The 14,784-nt window shown below is 45.9% G+C and overlaps 2 protein-coding genes across 2 annotated transcripts; one reads left to right on the top strand and one right to left on the bottom strand.

The window, feature by feature from the left end:
• The first annotated feature begins 197 nt into the window (after positions 1-197).
• Positions 198-1,626, top strand: LOC104590465 (sulfate/thiosulfate import ATP-binding protein, putative (DUF506)). The gene has a single exon (XM_010249140.3). The coding sequence runs from the start codon at positions 336-338 to the stop codon at positions 1,236-1,238; it is 903 nt and encodes a 300-aa protein (XP_010247442.1). The 5' UTR covers positions 198-335; the 3' UTR covers positions 1,239-1,626.
• Positions 1,627-9,389: 7,763 nt separating this feature from the next.
• Positions 9,390-10,351, bottom strand: LOC148803200 (uncharacterized). The gene is made up of 2 exons (XM_088894495.1): positions 9,946-10,351; positions 9,390-9,799 (listed from the first exon to the last, which is right to left on the bottom strand). Exons 1-2 carry the CDS (start codon positions 10,349-10,351, stop codon positions 9,390-9,392), a joined length of 816 nt encoding a protein of 271 aa, XP_088750621.1.
• Positions 10,352-14,784: the final 4,433 nt, after the last annotated feature.

Genomic DNA, 14,784 nt, shown 5'->3' with positions numbered 1-14,784 from the left:
AATAAAGCATGGTGCCGTTGGATATACCGCCACGTGTACTCCTGATTTGGCCGATTCGACCGGTATATCCTTATATCCCCTCGAAGGCAAATGGCTTTATTACCAGTCTACCAGTTTAATAGTCCGTTAGCAGCGAAGACTCGTTTTTTCGAAAACCCTTTTTAACGAATATTCGCTAAAAATTCCAAAAATCGGCTTATGAGATGTTTGGGCTAATTTATGACTTATGAGCCCATTCTGTCGTATAAATGTGACCATCGCTGCGGCCTATAAGGCGACTGTCTGTGATTGCAGAGCTGCGCTTCTTCTCAATATCTCGGGTTTTGTGGAGAGAAATGGCGGTTTTCGTTCGAACGAAGCGGGTTACCGATCCACTCAACGACGAGGTGAGAAATTGTTTGTGCGGGAGAGATCACCGGAATACCAGCTATGTTAGTAGCGGGAGTGAACACGAGGGTGATGACTCTCCTTGTCTCTCCGACCTAGTTTATGGCTTCTTGGAAGATAACGCTGAGGTCCGGCAACAGGAGGATCGGTCCGACTCGGATCATGATTTCTCCGGCAGTGAACGGACGGATGTGATCGAGGATCTGGAGAATGCGATGATGGTCGACGGTGGGGATTCGTTTCGGTTGCTGCTTGTTTCTACTGTCTCCAAAGCGGTGGAGATGTTCTCTTGCTTGAGACCGAATAAGGCGGCCTTCCGTCGGCAGGTTATGGTTTATCTGCGGGATTCAGGCTACAATGCCGGGATCTGCAAGACGAAATGGGACAGCTCCGGCGGGGTGACTGCCGGGAGCTACGAGTTCATCGACGTAGTCAGGTCGGAAGGCTCTGCGAGTCAGCAGCAGCAGAGATACTTCGTGGACGTGGATTTCGCCGGTGAGTTCGAGATCGCGAGGCCAACGGCGCATTACGAGAAGCTCCTAGAGCTGCTGCCGAGAGTTTACGTGGGAAGATCGGAGCAGATGAGGCGTATCGTGAGGCTAATGTGCGATGCAGCGAAGAGATCACTGAAGAGCAAGGGGCTTCATCTTCCTCCATGGAGAAAGAACCGTTACATGCAAGCGAAATGGTTCGGACCGTACAAGAGAACAGTTAATCAGGTCCCGGCGTCGGCGGCATTCCCGGCCGGCTTTGAGAAATTCGCCGCGCAGTGCAGGTCCGTGGGATTCGACGCCGTGTCTGACGGAACCGGCGGCCGTTTCGTCCGGCCGGCGACAACTCGGACAAGATAAAATAATAACAATAATTTTTTTAAGAAAAATCTGGTTCGTCTGTCAGAGAAATCATACGCGGCGGATGCCAGCGTAAGGTTTGCGGCGCACGATAGCAAGGGAAGAGGACAAAAGAGAAGGTGGGACCGACATAGACTCAATGTCTCAATCTGCGAGGGCGATGACACGTAGATGTAATCAAGGGTATTGTTTGTGAGATGACTTGTACGGTTTTGAGCCTGATGTGATGTGAAGGGACGCTTGATGTGGTGTCGTGGCGAAGTTGACAGGACTTTTTCTGTACAGTGTATTTGGTTATTGTTTGATCGGTTTGGGTACTGCGAGATTTGTAGTAGAAGAAAATAAATATAAATTTTAATACTAGGAAAAGGAAATTATTATTTTTGAATATTCGGTTGTGGATAAGGTTGATGGCGGAGACAGGCAGCTTGCAAGTATATCTTTAAGTACATCTTTGAGAAGTTTTTACACGTGTCGATTGTTGAGTATTAAATAATTAATTAATATTAGGGGAATATTAGGACGAGAATGTTAGTCAAAGACTGGGTCATTGTGTCTACTGTCTAGTAATGGGACGTTTTGGGTTTTACAAAATTGTCCTTGTTAAAAATTTGATTGCCTGATGTACATTAGATGGTAGACAGGTTGTTGGATTATTAGTGCTAATAAAGGGAACATAGTAACTCTACAGTCTACTCTAGACAATAGAGTTGTCTAGAATAGAGTTGTCTGGAATTCTAGATAGCACTGAGGGTGTATTAATCATCAGAAACGTAATTGGATTGAAAAAAAAAAAAAGAGGAAAAGAAAAAGAGAAGAAATAAGAAAAGAACTCTCTGGATATCAAAGGTATGTTAAAGTGTTTATATGCAAAAGTGCTTATATAAGTTGTTTCTTGTGCAAGTTTCTATAAAGGGATTGAATAAATAATAAATAAAGGGATTGAAGAATCGAAAAATTTTAATTGAGGTTGGATATTAATTTTTTGGGTAAAATTACAACCGTCCTTTATTTTAGGGTAGTGACACTTAAACGAGAAAGGATTAGTTGAATATAATAATTGCTGTGAAATTAATGAGAATGCTACATACCAATAATAATAAAATAGATGAGATTCACAATTATTTTATTTATTTATTTTTATATGGGCCCCATGTGTTCTTATGAATGGCATGAGCCTTAGCGTTGATTTTCACTAAAATGTCTCCAAATTATTTTGTGACAAAAATTCATCTAAAATTTTGGATTTCAACACTTTGCCCCGTTGATTGGCATTTTAGTTTCATGGAATAATTCTGTTAAATATTTTTAAAATGTAAAAACCTTCCTGAGGTAGCCTCTCCTATATTTTGGCTTTAACAAATACCACCCTTGTAGTTTTAAAAAATCATGCAGTTACCCTCCCTTCTGTGGACGGTAGACGGTAGTGCATCTATTTCTTTAAAATGCTAATTTTACCCTTTTTTTTTTATCTATCTATTGAGGTATAAATTTACTAAAATACCATTGGAAAACCTTTTAAGTTTACGGATTTTCCCAATCAGACTTCTGGCTCATTCCCTTCTCTGTAAATTTCCCTACCCTAAAACCAGGCAAAGTTCACCCACGGGATCATCCAAAAACATTTGAATGCAAATTGTATGGCTTTCTATAATAGATGAGGTTCTCACTGAAGTCTCCGAAGAACTCTCTGATGAACTTTCTGGTGGGTGAACTTTACTGCTGCTTTCTCCTGTTGACGAAGGTTGCCTGCATTTTCAACCATGAGGGAGAAGACCATCTTATATAACTGAAATATAACCGGAGCCTATAACAATACACGTACGTATGGTATGACAATCGAAACTTGAACGGTAACAAATTTTCACAGTTCAATCTAATCAATTTTTTTTTCTTGAACATTTTGAATCTTTAGTTATTTTGTTTTAATCATTTGACTGCCAATACACTTCCCAACCTCATGAAAATTCGAAACAGAAATTAACTTGATCCCTTGAGCATTTTACAAACTAACATTAGTTCAATGGTTGATTGGTCTCTTGGTAATCCAACTCTGCTACCGTAGTGGGTGCATATCCAAGTGAGACTACTAAAGGGGGGTGAGGAATCGGTCTCTTTGAAAGAGAGAGAAGGGTCTTGTGGACAGGGAAGTGAGGATCTTTGGGTTGAGGATGCAGGAAATAGGGATAACTCACGAATACTAGGCAATAGATTGCTTGGGATCGGATAATTTCTGATATGAGGAGGATCCATATTTATGGATGGGATCTCAAGATCCTAAAAGGTAGGAGATGAAGATATTCGCTCCGTGTCGGGGAAGAGAATATTTGATTCATTGTCAATTATTGGATGCGCTACTGGAGTATCGCCATGTATTTCATGAAGATCTTCTTCTCAGGGATTGGCTTTCCTTATCCTCGAAATCTCTCATTACTCACGTGTTCTACTACCTTTTTGCGCATTATAACTAGTCTTATGTGGCAATGGTAACATTACCATTCGGTGATCGGTGCTTTGCCAATTCCACGTGGCGGCTCATAGGGAGCTTTGCTATCGTGGGTCCATGTGCGTCCGGGCACACGCGGGCTTCACAATGGGCTCAGCCTAATGTCCCTTCTAACCCGTCGTCAAGAGTGGGCTCGCGAGCTATGAGTTCATCGCACATTGTAGTGGGCATAGCTTCATCATCGCACACTCAGGTGGGCTTGGGTCGTTTGGGCGGGTCCCTGTGGGGTTTCTTGGGTCGTTTGCTTCGTGTGTTGTGAGTTCATCGTAGAGGTGACAGTGTGTCGCAAGTTCATCGTAGCGTGGTGGTCGATTGCAAGATACTCACATATGCTTTTGTGGTGTTAATCCTTATGTCTGAGTGTTCTTTGAGGGTTTGAGTGAGCGGTATATACCTATATTGTCCCCCCTACTTATCGGTAAGTAGGAGATTATCGATAGGCATATTGCCTTTTCGCCTTCGGATTTTGTGATAGGTTTGCCTGTGTGCGTTGGGTTTGGAGTTTTTGCCTATTTTGTAGTTTTGTGTAGATCACATGTACCATGTATTCGCTTTGATGGTTAATTATAATCTATGACTTAGCCCCCTGTCTTTTGGTGATTTGCTTGCTGGATGCGAATAGTGTCTTACACTAATTGTATTCTAGCCCCCTTGACCATTGACAGGAAGGAAATCAACAAAAGACAATCCCTAAATATAATTGTTCGAATAAGCATTTGTTTTCACCGCATGGTATTGGTTAATGACTGATGGCTCGATGGTTGCCATTGTTTGTTATTAATGAGCTTTCAAGTATGATGGCCGTAATCATTATTTCTCTTTTTTAGTGTCCGAATGTTGTATGCGTCGATACGCTCGAACACATGCGCCGTTGTAAAAAACTGTAAGTTATTTGAAATTGCTCTTCGTAGTGATTCGTCTAGGTGTACCTATTCGGCTCCCTTGTTATCAGGCCGTGGGTTGTGTATAAAAGGGTGCGGCATGTCTTATTGTTTGTCATCGTCTCCATTCGATCCAGCTTTCTTGTTTCACTTGTCCTAATCTCCCTTGCAATTTGCGTTTAGTGATGGCTCTCAACAGAACAGTGCGTAGGGAGGGGCTCGGATTCCTGATGTCCCGCTCCATCGTCTCCGGTGGAGTCAGCACCTAGTAGGGTAGGCGATGATTCGGAGCTCACCTTGGTTCGTCGACTGCTTGTACAACATTGTGAGGATAATTCCATAGCCCCTTTGGGGTATGAGGCCGTCGATGGCATTCCTGTCCAAGGCGTTCGTCTGAGTTACAGGTTTATGGTGACAGGAGCAGCGGTGAAATTTGCGGAGGCGATTATTCGAGATGGTTGATTGCCACCATTTGAACTTCCCTCCGTCGTCATCAGTCTGACACTAAATACGCTTGCTATGGTGATGTCTGAGATTATGAATCTCCCTTTCGACCATATGTCTTGGTCTGTCTTTGTGCAGTGGTTGAGGACTTGTGGAAGTTTTTCTGCCATCGACTTTCACGTCGAATATATTGAAGAATGTGTCACTCTACTGGCGTATGTACATTAGCCTCTCTAGCTAACCTGGGTATGGTGGTCTCACCGTTAGTCCTTCTCGGACTGTTAATCTTGCGAGGAAGGAGGGAGATGTTGTTAGCGACGACTTGGTGGGAGGGAGCCTTCTCTGTGATTGGTTTTGTGTATCTCTTTTGTTGGGAATGTGCAGTTTTGTTTCCTATCAATGCTCTGTGGTTAATAGTGACTGCGGGGTCTGTTGGGGACCGCCATGTGGCACTCGTAGGTAGTGGCCTTTCAATTGTCGTTCCAAAATCATTGCGAGTCAGTCGCACGTGTGGGGCAAATTCGATATCCGATACAATTCGGTGGTGGTTATTGACGTGATGCTTCATTTGAATTAAATGTGCCTCGCTGGTCCCACTTTTGTAGGGGCATTTGGGTAATTTTCATGGTTACTTTTCCGCTAAGCATCGTTTCGGGTATTGCACAGACGTCTTATCGTCTTCTCTAGCGCCGTTTGGTCTGCTGTGCGTGTGGAAGTGGGAAGTCACTATAAAAGGAGGAAGAGTAATCACATTTGTTCTTTCTTCAACTCTTGCTATCGTCTCAACAAGTCATTTATTCCTTGAGTTGCGCAAAAAGGCCCTTTCCTTTCTTTCTTGTCTCTTGTTTTCTTGTGTCTGTTTCGTCTGCCCCCATGGCCGCTCGTCAGGGAAATCCAGACTCTTTTTTCGCTGACTTCGCTAGGGAAGTCGACACTGCATCGTTGTTGGTGGAGAGGGAGGTGGCCTCGGCCGTTGATGGTGGGAGGGGTTTTTGGCCCCCTGTGCCTGTGTCTTGGGGTGAGGGTGGCTCCTTTGATGTCATTAAGGGCATAGAGTTAATGTGTCTTTGCGACACTATAGATGTTTCTATGTCCTACAAGTGTCAGGAGCCCCAAACCGATAGTTCAAGGTCTCCCACTAATTATACTACCTGGACGCGATACATTCTTGAGAACCCCATGTATTACCGGATGCTTCAAGATTCCATGCTTCTTAAGTTCATGGATTGCTACACAAATCTCCGAGGTCGGGAAGGTGTCAAGTATGTAGGGCACCTTCTGAGCCATTGGTGTTCTCGTACCCACACCTTTGTGGGTGCATTTGGGGAATTCACCATCATAGTGGAGGATGTGGCAGCATTGTTAGCGCTGCCGGTTGAGGGTGCTGTGGCACAACATTTGCAACATGTTCAGTCTATCCCTCTAGTGTTGAGGGGGTTGTGTGAGGAGCTTCTTGGGGAACTTCCTCCCTATAAAGCTTTGGAGGACCAATCCACTTCTTGGGGTAAAATTCCATTGCATCAGTGGATGTTGTACTGGTTCGAGTGCCATGGTGGGAGGGATGTTATGGTGCGAGGTGCAGGCTCTCAATGTCACCTTGCTGCCTATGTGGCTTCCCGTTTTCTATTCTCAGGGATACCGGACTATGGTCTCTAAATCATTCTAATTCCCCTAGCTGTCATTGTTGCCAGTGGGCATCAACTTCCCTTGGCGTCGATGTTCCTTGGGTATTTGTACGAGCAGCTAGACGACACTGTATAACAACTTAATGACCCCAGCTGCAAGAGGTGTGTGAGCTATATTTTCGCGCCTTTTCTTTGGATGTTTATCTGTGAGCGGTTTGAGCTCAATGTGAAGCCATGGAGTCTGCGTCCTCTCCGTCTGCACGTTGCTACTCTTAATGGTGACGAGTCGAAGGAGAAGGTTTTCGAAGTCTGTAGGGGAAAGCGCTGGCTTCAGGCTAAGAGACATAGAAGTTTCAAAATGAGTGAGATCAGCATGAAGTTGGCTTCTTTGGATGGCTATGTGTGGAGGCCGTATACTCAGGCAGTGCGCCACTCCGTGCCGTTTTGCATTGGCGTTCCCGTTCCGAAGGGCGGAGATAACCAGTGTACTCTCAATGTGGGGAGTGTTGCTGCGAGTATGGCGCGGTTGATACTGTGGCCTGGTGTCATTGGCTATTTGGATCGCTCAGGTGAGGCGCAGCTCTCCGTGTACTGGCCGAATTGGGTTCTCTAGGAGTTCGGGTATGATGACATGGGTGCCCAATTTTTGAGTTTTGCTAGTGAGGACTTGTTCTGGGTCCGACGTCACAACCGTGCTTTCCTTGGGTGCGCTCGGTTTCTAGTGGCTGGATATGGTAGGGTACAGGTGTGCATGTCTCAATTTGTCATATCTCTGCGCATTGTTCGGGGGGTTCCAAGAGCTGCTGTGGACAAGCCCCCATCTTTGTCATGTGTTGGCCCCTCCTAAAGGTCACACTGCTAGCCGGAGGGGAGGTGGAGTTATTGTTCACTCTAGTCTACCGAAGAGGTCGCCGGCCAAGCGTGCTAGGAAATGGCCGACTGCCAATGAAGGGGAGTGTAGCCATCCCCCTCCCGCGAAGAGGGTTAGGTCTGCGAGGGTGCCTCGCTCTTTTCATTCTAACAGGGCACCAGAGCCTTCGGTTGCGGCCTCATAGCAAGCTCGTGAGGGTGGTTAGGGGTCCCCGGTCTCGACTGCAGTGGGTAGGATTATGATGGCCGTAGAGTCTATGGGCCCTCGTCCATTTCTCCAGTGGGTGGATGAAGCGGAAGGCTCCCCCTCACCCCAAGTGGGGTCCTGGGGCTGATGATTCAGTAAGTTTCTCTTAATCTATGCTCTACTTTTCCTTCTTATGTTGCGTTGGACAAAAACTATGCTAATATTATTTACCTTTGCGTTTCCTCAGTCTGTGGAGAGTGATGGCCCTCATGTGGACACGGAGGTTCGGGTGATGTCTTTGGATCAGACGACAGGGGTTCCAGTCACCTCTCCTTTTGAGGCAGGTTTGGTGAGCACTTAAGCCCATGTTTTATGTTTGATTTCGTTATTGTTAGTTTATATTGCAAGAACTAACCATAAAACAGTCCTTTGTTCTGAGGCGGGTTGACCATGATGAAGCTCAACCCGGCGAGGATGATTTGGGCGTCGATGAAGCAGATCAAGAGGTAGATCATGGCTGTGTTTTATTACCCGTTCAATATTTGGCGTATAACCAGTATTGTTAAACTGACTGTTTGTTCCTGACTTTATCGCAGGTTTTCTTCTCCAAATTTCTGATCGGGGTGCCAGACACGCCCTTCTTCAGGCGTCAGGCCGAGGAGTTGAGGGCAATGCAGCCCCCCATAGTTGAATCCGTGGTTTCTGAAGACGTTGAAGGTGGCAATGACATCTATGACTCTGTTGCCCAGGAAGTGCACTAGTGTCACGGGGCTAATCGACGGGGCCCCGTGCGGCGCTTGATTGGGGTCGAGAAAGCCTACAAATGCAAGCAACAACACACAAAAGGAAACAAGAGTGCACACAAATTAGACAAAAGGTAACTTGTATTGCATTAATCAATGGTAAGCACAAGCACATAGTACAGTGTCGAGGGGATCCCGTGCTTAACCTTTACACGCTTATGAGCTCACTCGACTACCTACCTCCCCTCAAAGAGTACGTTAAGCTTTTGGGGGAGTGACAGAATGATACATCAAAATACTGTACATGCATACTACTATTTACATAATTGCTATTGACATACCCCCCTTACAAAAAGAGTACAAGGACCCAACCCAAGACACTTGGATGGCGTACTGATGGCGTGCTAATGGCGCTGATGGTGGCTGAACCGTCACAGTCTCCCCCACTCAATTCAATCTTCATCCTCGAAGATTCTTCCTCAGGTACTCGTCCAGCTTCACTGCGAACGGAAGGAGGTCTTCTGCAAGCTCCCAGGTGTCTTCTTCTACAGGTCCCTTCCACTTCACCAGGTACTCCCATTTTGATGTTTGGGAGGATTGGGATAACCTATGGTTGAGGATGGAGTCGAGGGATCGGTTCTTGGGTGGTTGGTAGGATGGGTGTGGGCGTTGACTTTGGTTTCGGGAGGTATCTTGGCTGTCGGCATGGTAGGGTTTAAGTTGGCTTACATGAAAGACAGGGTGTACTTTTATCCATGGCGGTAGTTTGAGTCTATAGGCTGAAGCTCCTACTTTGGCTAGGATTTCACAGGGTCCCTCATATTTTCTCACAAGCCCGGGGTGTACTCTTCGAAAGAACCTAAGGCAATGGGTATGGAGTTTTACTAAGGCCAGGTCACCTTACTTGGAAGTTCTCGGGTCGTCTACCCAAATCGACCCATTTCTTCATTCTTTTGGAGGCTTTCTCTAGGGAGGCTCGAGTGATGTCAAGGCATTCTTTCCATTCTCTGGTGAAAGTGAAGGCTCGAGGGCTTCTTCCTTGCTGGTCATTGACGATGCTGTGCGGACATCTTGGTAGTTGGCCGGTGATGACTTCAAAAGGACTTTGATTGGTGGAGGAGCTCTTCTGTGTGTTGACGGAGAACTGTGCAATGTCCAGCAATCGAACCCAATTCTTCTGTGTAGCTAATACAAAATGGCAGAGGTACTCTTCAAGGAGGGAGTTCATTCTCTCTGTCTGCCCATCTGACTCTGGATGGCTGCTGCTGGAGAAGTTCAAGTTCGAGCCAAGAAGCTTGAATAGCTCTGTCCAGAAAGCACTAGTGAATCGGGGATCACGATCACTAACAATGTTCTATGGGACTCCCCAATATTTCACCACGTGCTTGAAGAAAAGGTATGCCGTGTCTTCAGCTGAAAGGTGCTTTGGTGCTGGGGTGAAAGTGGCATACTTGGAAAATCTATCAACAACAACAATGATGGATGCATAGTCTCCCACTGGGGTGAAAGTGCCAAGGTACGCTGCCACCCAGGGTGTCCTGCCCATAAGCTGTCATGGCATTCACGTAGGAGAGTCTTCCTCAAGTCTTCAACTCTCGGTACAAATATCCGCCTTCCCTTTGTCAAAAGAAGGCCTTCTTCAACCCAAAACCGCTTAGTCTTCCCTTCACGAGCCGCTGTCAATAGGCTCTGTGCAATGGGGTCCTTCTGGAGTCCTTCCCTGATGAGCTTAGTGAGGTCCAGTCTGATATGGTTTTGAGAGGGACCTTCACCTGTGGATAGTGTTGCAAGCTCAGGCTTCCTGCTAAGTGCATCAGCAACCCTGTTCATCGGCCCTGGCTTGTACTCTAGAGTCATGTCAAACTCCGCTAAGAAATATTGCCACCGAGCTTGCTTAGGGCTCAACTTCTTCTGTGACTGAAAGTAACTAGTAGCTATGTTGTCAGTCTTGACCACGAACTTGGAGCCAAGTAGGTAGTGTCACCATGTGCGGAGGCAGTGGACGATGACTGTCATCTCCTTCTCTTGCACAGTGTACCTCCTCTCTGTATCATTCAATTTGCGGCTTTCAAAGGCGATGGGATGTCCTTCTTGCATCAAGACCCCACCAATGGAAAAATCAGAAGCATCTGTGTGTAGCTCATACGGCTTGCTTGGATCAGGCAAGTCGAGGATAGGTTCTAAAGAGAGCTCTTTTCAAATCATCAAAAGCTGTTTGGCAACATTCACTCCAGGTCCACACACTAGTCTTCTTCAGTAAGTTGGTGAGAGCAGTGGCTCGTGCTGAGAATCCAGAGATGAATCTTCGATAGTAGTTCACAAGTCCAAGGAAGGAACGAAGTTCGGTGACCCTAGTGGGCGGTGCCTAATCGTCGAAGAGTACGTTAAGCTTTACACGCTTATGAGCTCACTCGACTACCTACCTCCCCTCAAAGAGTACGTTAAGCTTTTGGGGGAGTGACAGAATGATACATCAAAATACTATACATGCATACTACTATTTACATAATTGCCATTGGCATACCCCCCTTACAAAAAGAGTACAAGGACCCAACCCAAGACACTTGGATGGCGTGCTGATGGTGCTGATGGTGGCTGAACTGTCACACTAGGCCAGTCAGCCGGCTATGGGTTCAGAGGCAGCAACACAGCGGGGAGAGTCTACTGTTGCTATTAGCAATGCTAATGCCTCTGGGGATATAGGCAACAACATGAGTGATGCCGACGGCCCCGAAGGTGTGGGGGTGCAGTTCTTGTTGAGCCGTGGTCCCCTGCTGTAGTGATTAGCGTCATCGGTGATGCTTCTTCACGGTTTGGGGCAGACGACTCTATGGAGCCTGAGGTCTTGGCGAAAGCGGAGCATCACTCAGGGGGTGAAGAGACGGAGCCCGGCGTTATTTTTCCTCCTGAGGAGTTGTTGTACAAGGAGGAGCTACTTCAGATACGGCAGGAACTGCTAGAATACTATGACAATCACGCCATCCCGTTATTGCACTACCCAGTGGTGGAGCTAGTACTGGTTCAGGGTAGAGGTGTGCAGTATAGCATCTCTAGAATGGTTGCTCAATTCGCATTAACTGCGGTTCGTGTTGAGTGGTTACCAGAAAGGAGATTGCATCCAGAGATTGTAGGTCCCGCCCTTAACACTGTTGCTATGCTAATGAGTTGTGTAATGGGCCACCCATCAGAGGACTTATCGTGCACTGACTTCACTTGCTGGTTGGAGGCGTGTCGGGCTTTTTCATCGATGGGTTTCTTCATGGACCAGATCTAGCGACAAGTCATGGTGTTAGCGCATACCTTTTGGAAGGCTAGTCGGGACATTCCTCAGATTGATCTGCTCCGTTCCATGAAGGATGTCCGTGGGTGCTGGAAATATGTTGAGGCAACCATCGCTAGGGTCGCAAACAAGCTCAAGGGTCTGAGGGAAGAATGTGCGCAGCAGGAGCGGATCCTCAATGATTACAAGGTGGAGTTGGAGAGCCTAAAGAAATTTGAGGAAACTAGTGGGGTGCTGGATGCCATATCTGCCATACGGGACGAGTGAGCCAAATAACCGTTGCCTGTACCAGGTTGGGAAGAAAACTGAAACGTAATGGACCATTCCGGGGTCTTTCTACAATGTGAATGTGTAACAATTTTGTAATTTTAGCTTTGATATATGGTGACAGGTTTGATAATGTGTTTGCAATTCTAATATTGACATATAATGTGTGACAATTTAGATTCTGGGGTCTCCTAATTATTAATCGCAATGTGCTTTTGTCCTCATCGTGGCACGGGTGTAGTACGCTTAATTGCAGTTCATTAGGGTAGGTTGAGTGATGTTACTATGCCGCGCTGAGATATTGTCAAATGCGAGTAGGTTACCGTGCTGAGGTATTGTCTAATGTGTGCATAGGAGTCATTTAGTGTGACGTTTGTTGTGACTGAGGTCTCTGATGGACTTCTACGGGTGGTATAATTGGACTTTGGTTGTAGTATAAATGTAAAGAAAACTTATCCGCAGCATGCTGCTTTTGTGCGTGCGATCATTACACAAAAGGGTTGCATCGGTAAGTGTTGGTTAACAAGCCCCCCATTGGTTTTATCGTGATCGAGTGCAAGCATAATGTCACTTTATCACAGACCGTTGGAGGGGGTGAATAGTATGAATTCATCTTCTGAGATGCTATAAGGAGGAGTTGACCTAGATAACCTCTATGCAAATGAGCAGCTAATTAAGGGGTTATGCATGTATTGAAATGTTATCAAGTGCGAAAGAGTACTAAGCAGAAGGGCCAAGATCTGAGACACGCGTTGATGTCTATATTTGTAGGAATGGTCTTTTGCTTTTGGTGGGGAAATGCAACATTGTTACCCCCTTCTAGGACTGCATGTTGCCATAGCTTAGAGAGATGAGGTCCTTCGCTACTCAGTTCATCGCAACCATGTTTTGGGAAGGCGGGCTGTTGTTCGTAGGCCAAGTGTTATTGCTGACATTTGGTGGTTGAAGCTTGTTCCCTCTTGGTTCATCGCGATAAGGCAGAGTATTTGAATTTACAAATTCTATGGGAATCATACTTGTTGCCAACATAGCCCCCCAATGGCTACATGGAGGTGTTGCTATGCCTAGGGTTGCCAGGGTTTGTTTGTGCCTGGGGTTGCCAGGGCTTTATCTGTGCCTAGGCATGTTAGGGCTTTATCTGTGCCTGGGATTGCCAGGGCTTGTTTGTGACTAGGGTTACTAGGGCTTGTCTGTGCCTGGGGTTGCTAGGGCTTAGTAGTGTGCTTGGGGGCCCGGGGATTTGTAGTGTGCCTAGGGTTCCGGGGCTTAGTGGTGTGCTCAGGGTGTCTAGAGCTTTGTAATGTGCTTGGGGTGCCAGGGCTTAGTAGTGTTCCTGGGGAATCCGGGGCTTTGTAGTGTGCCTAGGGTTCCGAGGCTTAGTGGTGTTCTCGTGGTGTCTAGGGCTTTGTAGTGCGCTTGGGGTTGCCAGGGCCTTCGCATGGAGCATGAAGCATCGTGGAACCGGCCATGGAATGAGAGTGCTTAGGGTTGCTAGGGCTTAGTAGAGTATAGCAAAATAGATTGTATTATTATAAACAAGATGTGTATGTAAGCAGGTATATGGCACATATAAAAACAAATTGTAGTGTATCATTCATTTTGGAATAGACACATGTACTCTTAATTGAAGGGCAAAACAATTTTATTATATTTCTAGACTTCATCACATGTTAAAGAGTGATTGAAGAAGAAAAAAAGTCATATAAAACATCATGAATGTATTCATAAAACATGTACATTTGTTTGTGTGATTACAGAAGCACCTAGTTAATCAAAGTACGGTTTCAACTAGTAACCATTTATGGTTTCATCATCCTCGCCTGTATCTACGGTTTTTAATACATAGTAGCTTGTGCTATGAGCTTCTTTTATTAAGTATGGCCCTTCCCATGTTGGTGCGAACTTTCTCGCAAACTTGCCTTGTCGAATGTTGAGAACTGTCTTTAGCACTTTATTCCCTCTTTGAAGCTTCTGGGCCTTAAATGTCTGTTGAAGTTGTTAGCCAAAGCTTGTTTGTATTTCTCTTGCTTCTATGAAGCTGCTTCTCTAACCTCGTCGACTATTTCGAGTCTGTCTGCCAGTAGTGCATCTAAATCTTCTGCCTTGATTTTCTTACCCATTGTGAAAGCCACCCTGGCAAATACAACCTTTATCTCTATTGGGAGCACTGCCTCTTGACCGTAGACTAAGGAATAGGGTGTTGCCTGTGTACTTTTCTAATAGATGTGCGATAAGCCCAAAGTGTTTCCGATAGCTTATCTGCCAAATCCTTTTGATTGTCGGCCACTGTTTTTCTTAGCATCCTTAGCAAAATCTTGTTTGTGGCCTCCGCTTGACCGTTTCCTTGGGGGTAATATGTCGTAGATGTCCCTAATCTTGCTCCATACTGCCCTAAGAGGTCACGAATTTCTTGATTTTTGATGGACAAGTCGTTGTTGGTTACTTATCCGCATTGGTACTCCGAATCTATGGACTATGTTTTGTCTTAGAAAGTTTGCTATGTTAGCTGCACAGATCTGTCGTAGGGGAATGGTTTCTACTCATTTAGTAAAGTAGTCTATAGCAACGATGATAAAACAGTACCCCCTAGAGGGTGGGTGTATCTTGCCTATGAGGTCTACCCCCTAAGTGTGGAAGGGACAGGGTGTGGTAACTAGGTGGAGGGTGTTGGCAGGTTTGTGGATCCTTTCGCCGTGGATTTGGAATTTGTGGCATCGGTGTACATGCCACTACGTGTCCTCCA

The sequence above is a fragment of the Nelumbo nucifera genome, chromosome 1, assembly GCF_055504915.1.
Source record: "Nelumbo nucifera cultivar China Antique chromosome 1, China Antique-T2T, whole genome shotgun sequence".
In the NCBI taxonomy this organism is placed as follows: Eukaryota; Viridiplantae; Streptophyta; class Magnoliopsida; order Proteales; family Nelumbonaceae; genus Nelumbo; species Nelumbo nucifera.
Note: the sequence above shows the minus strand (reverse complement) of the source record. Positions and strands in the feature narration are given on the sequence as shown.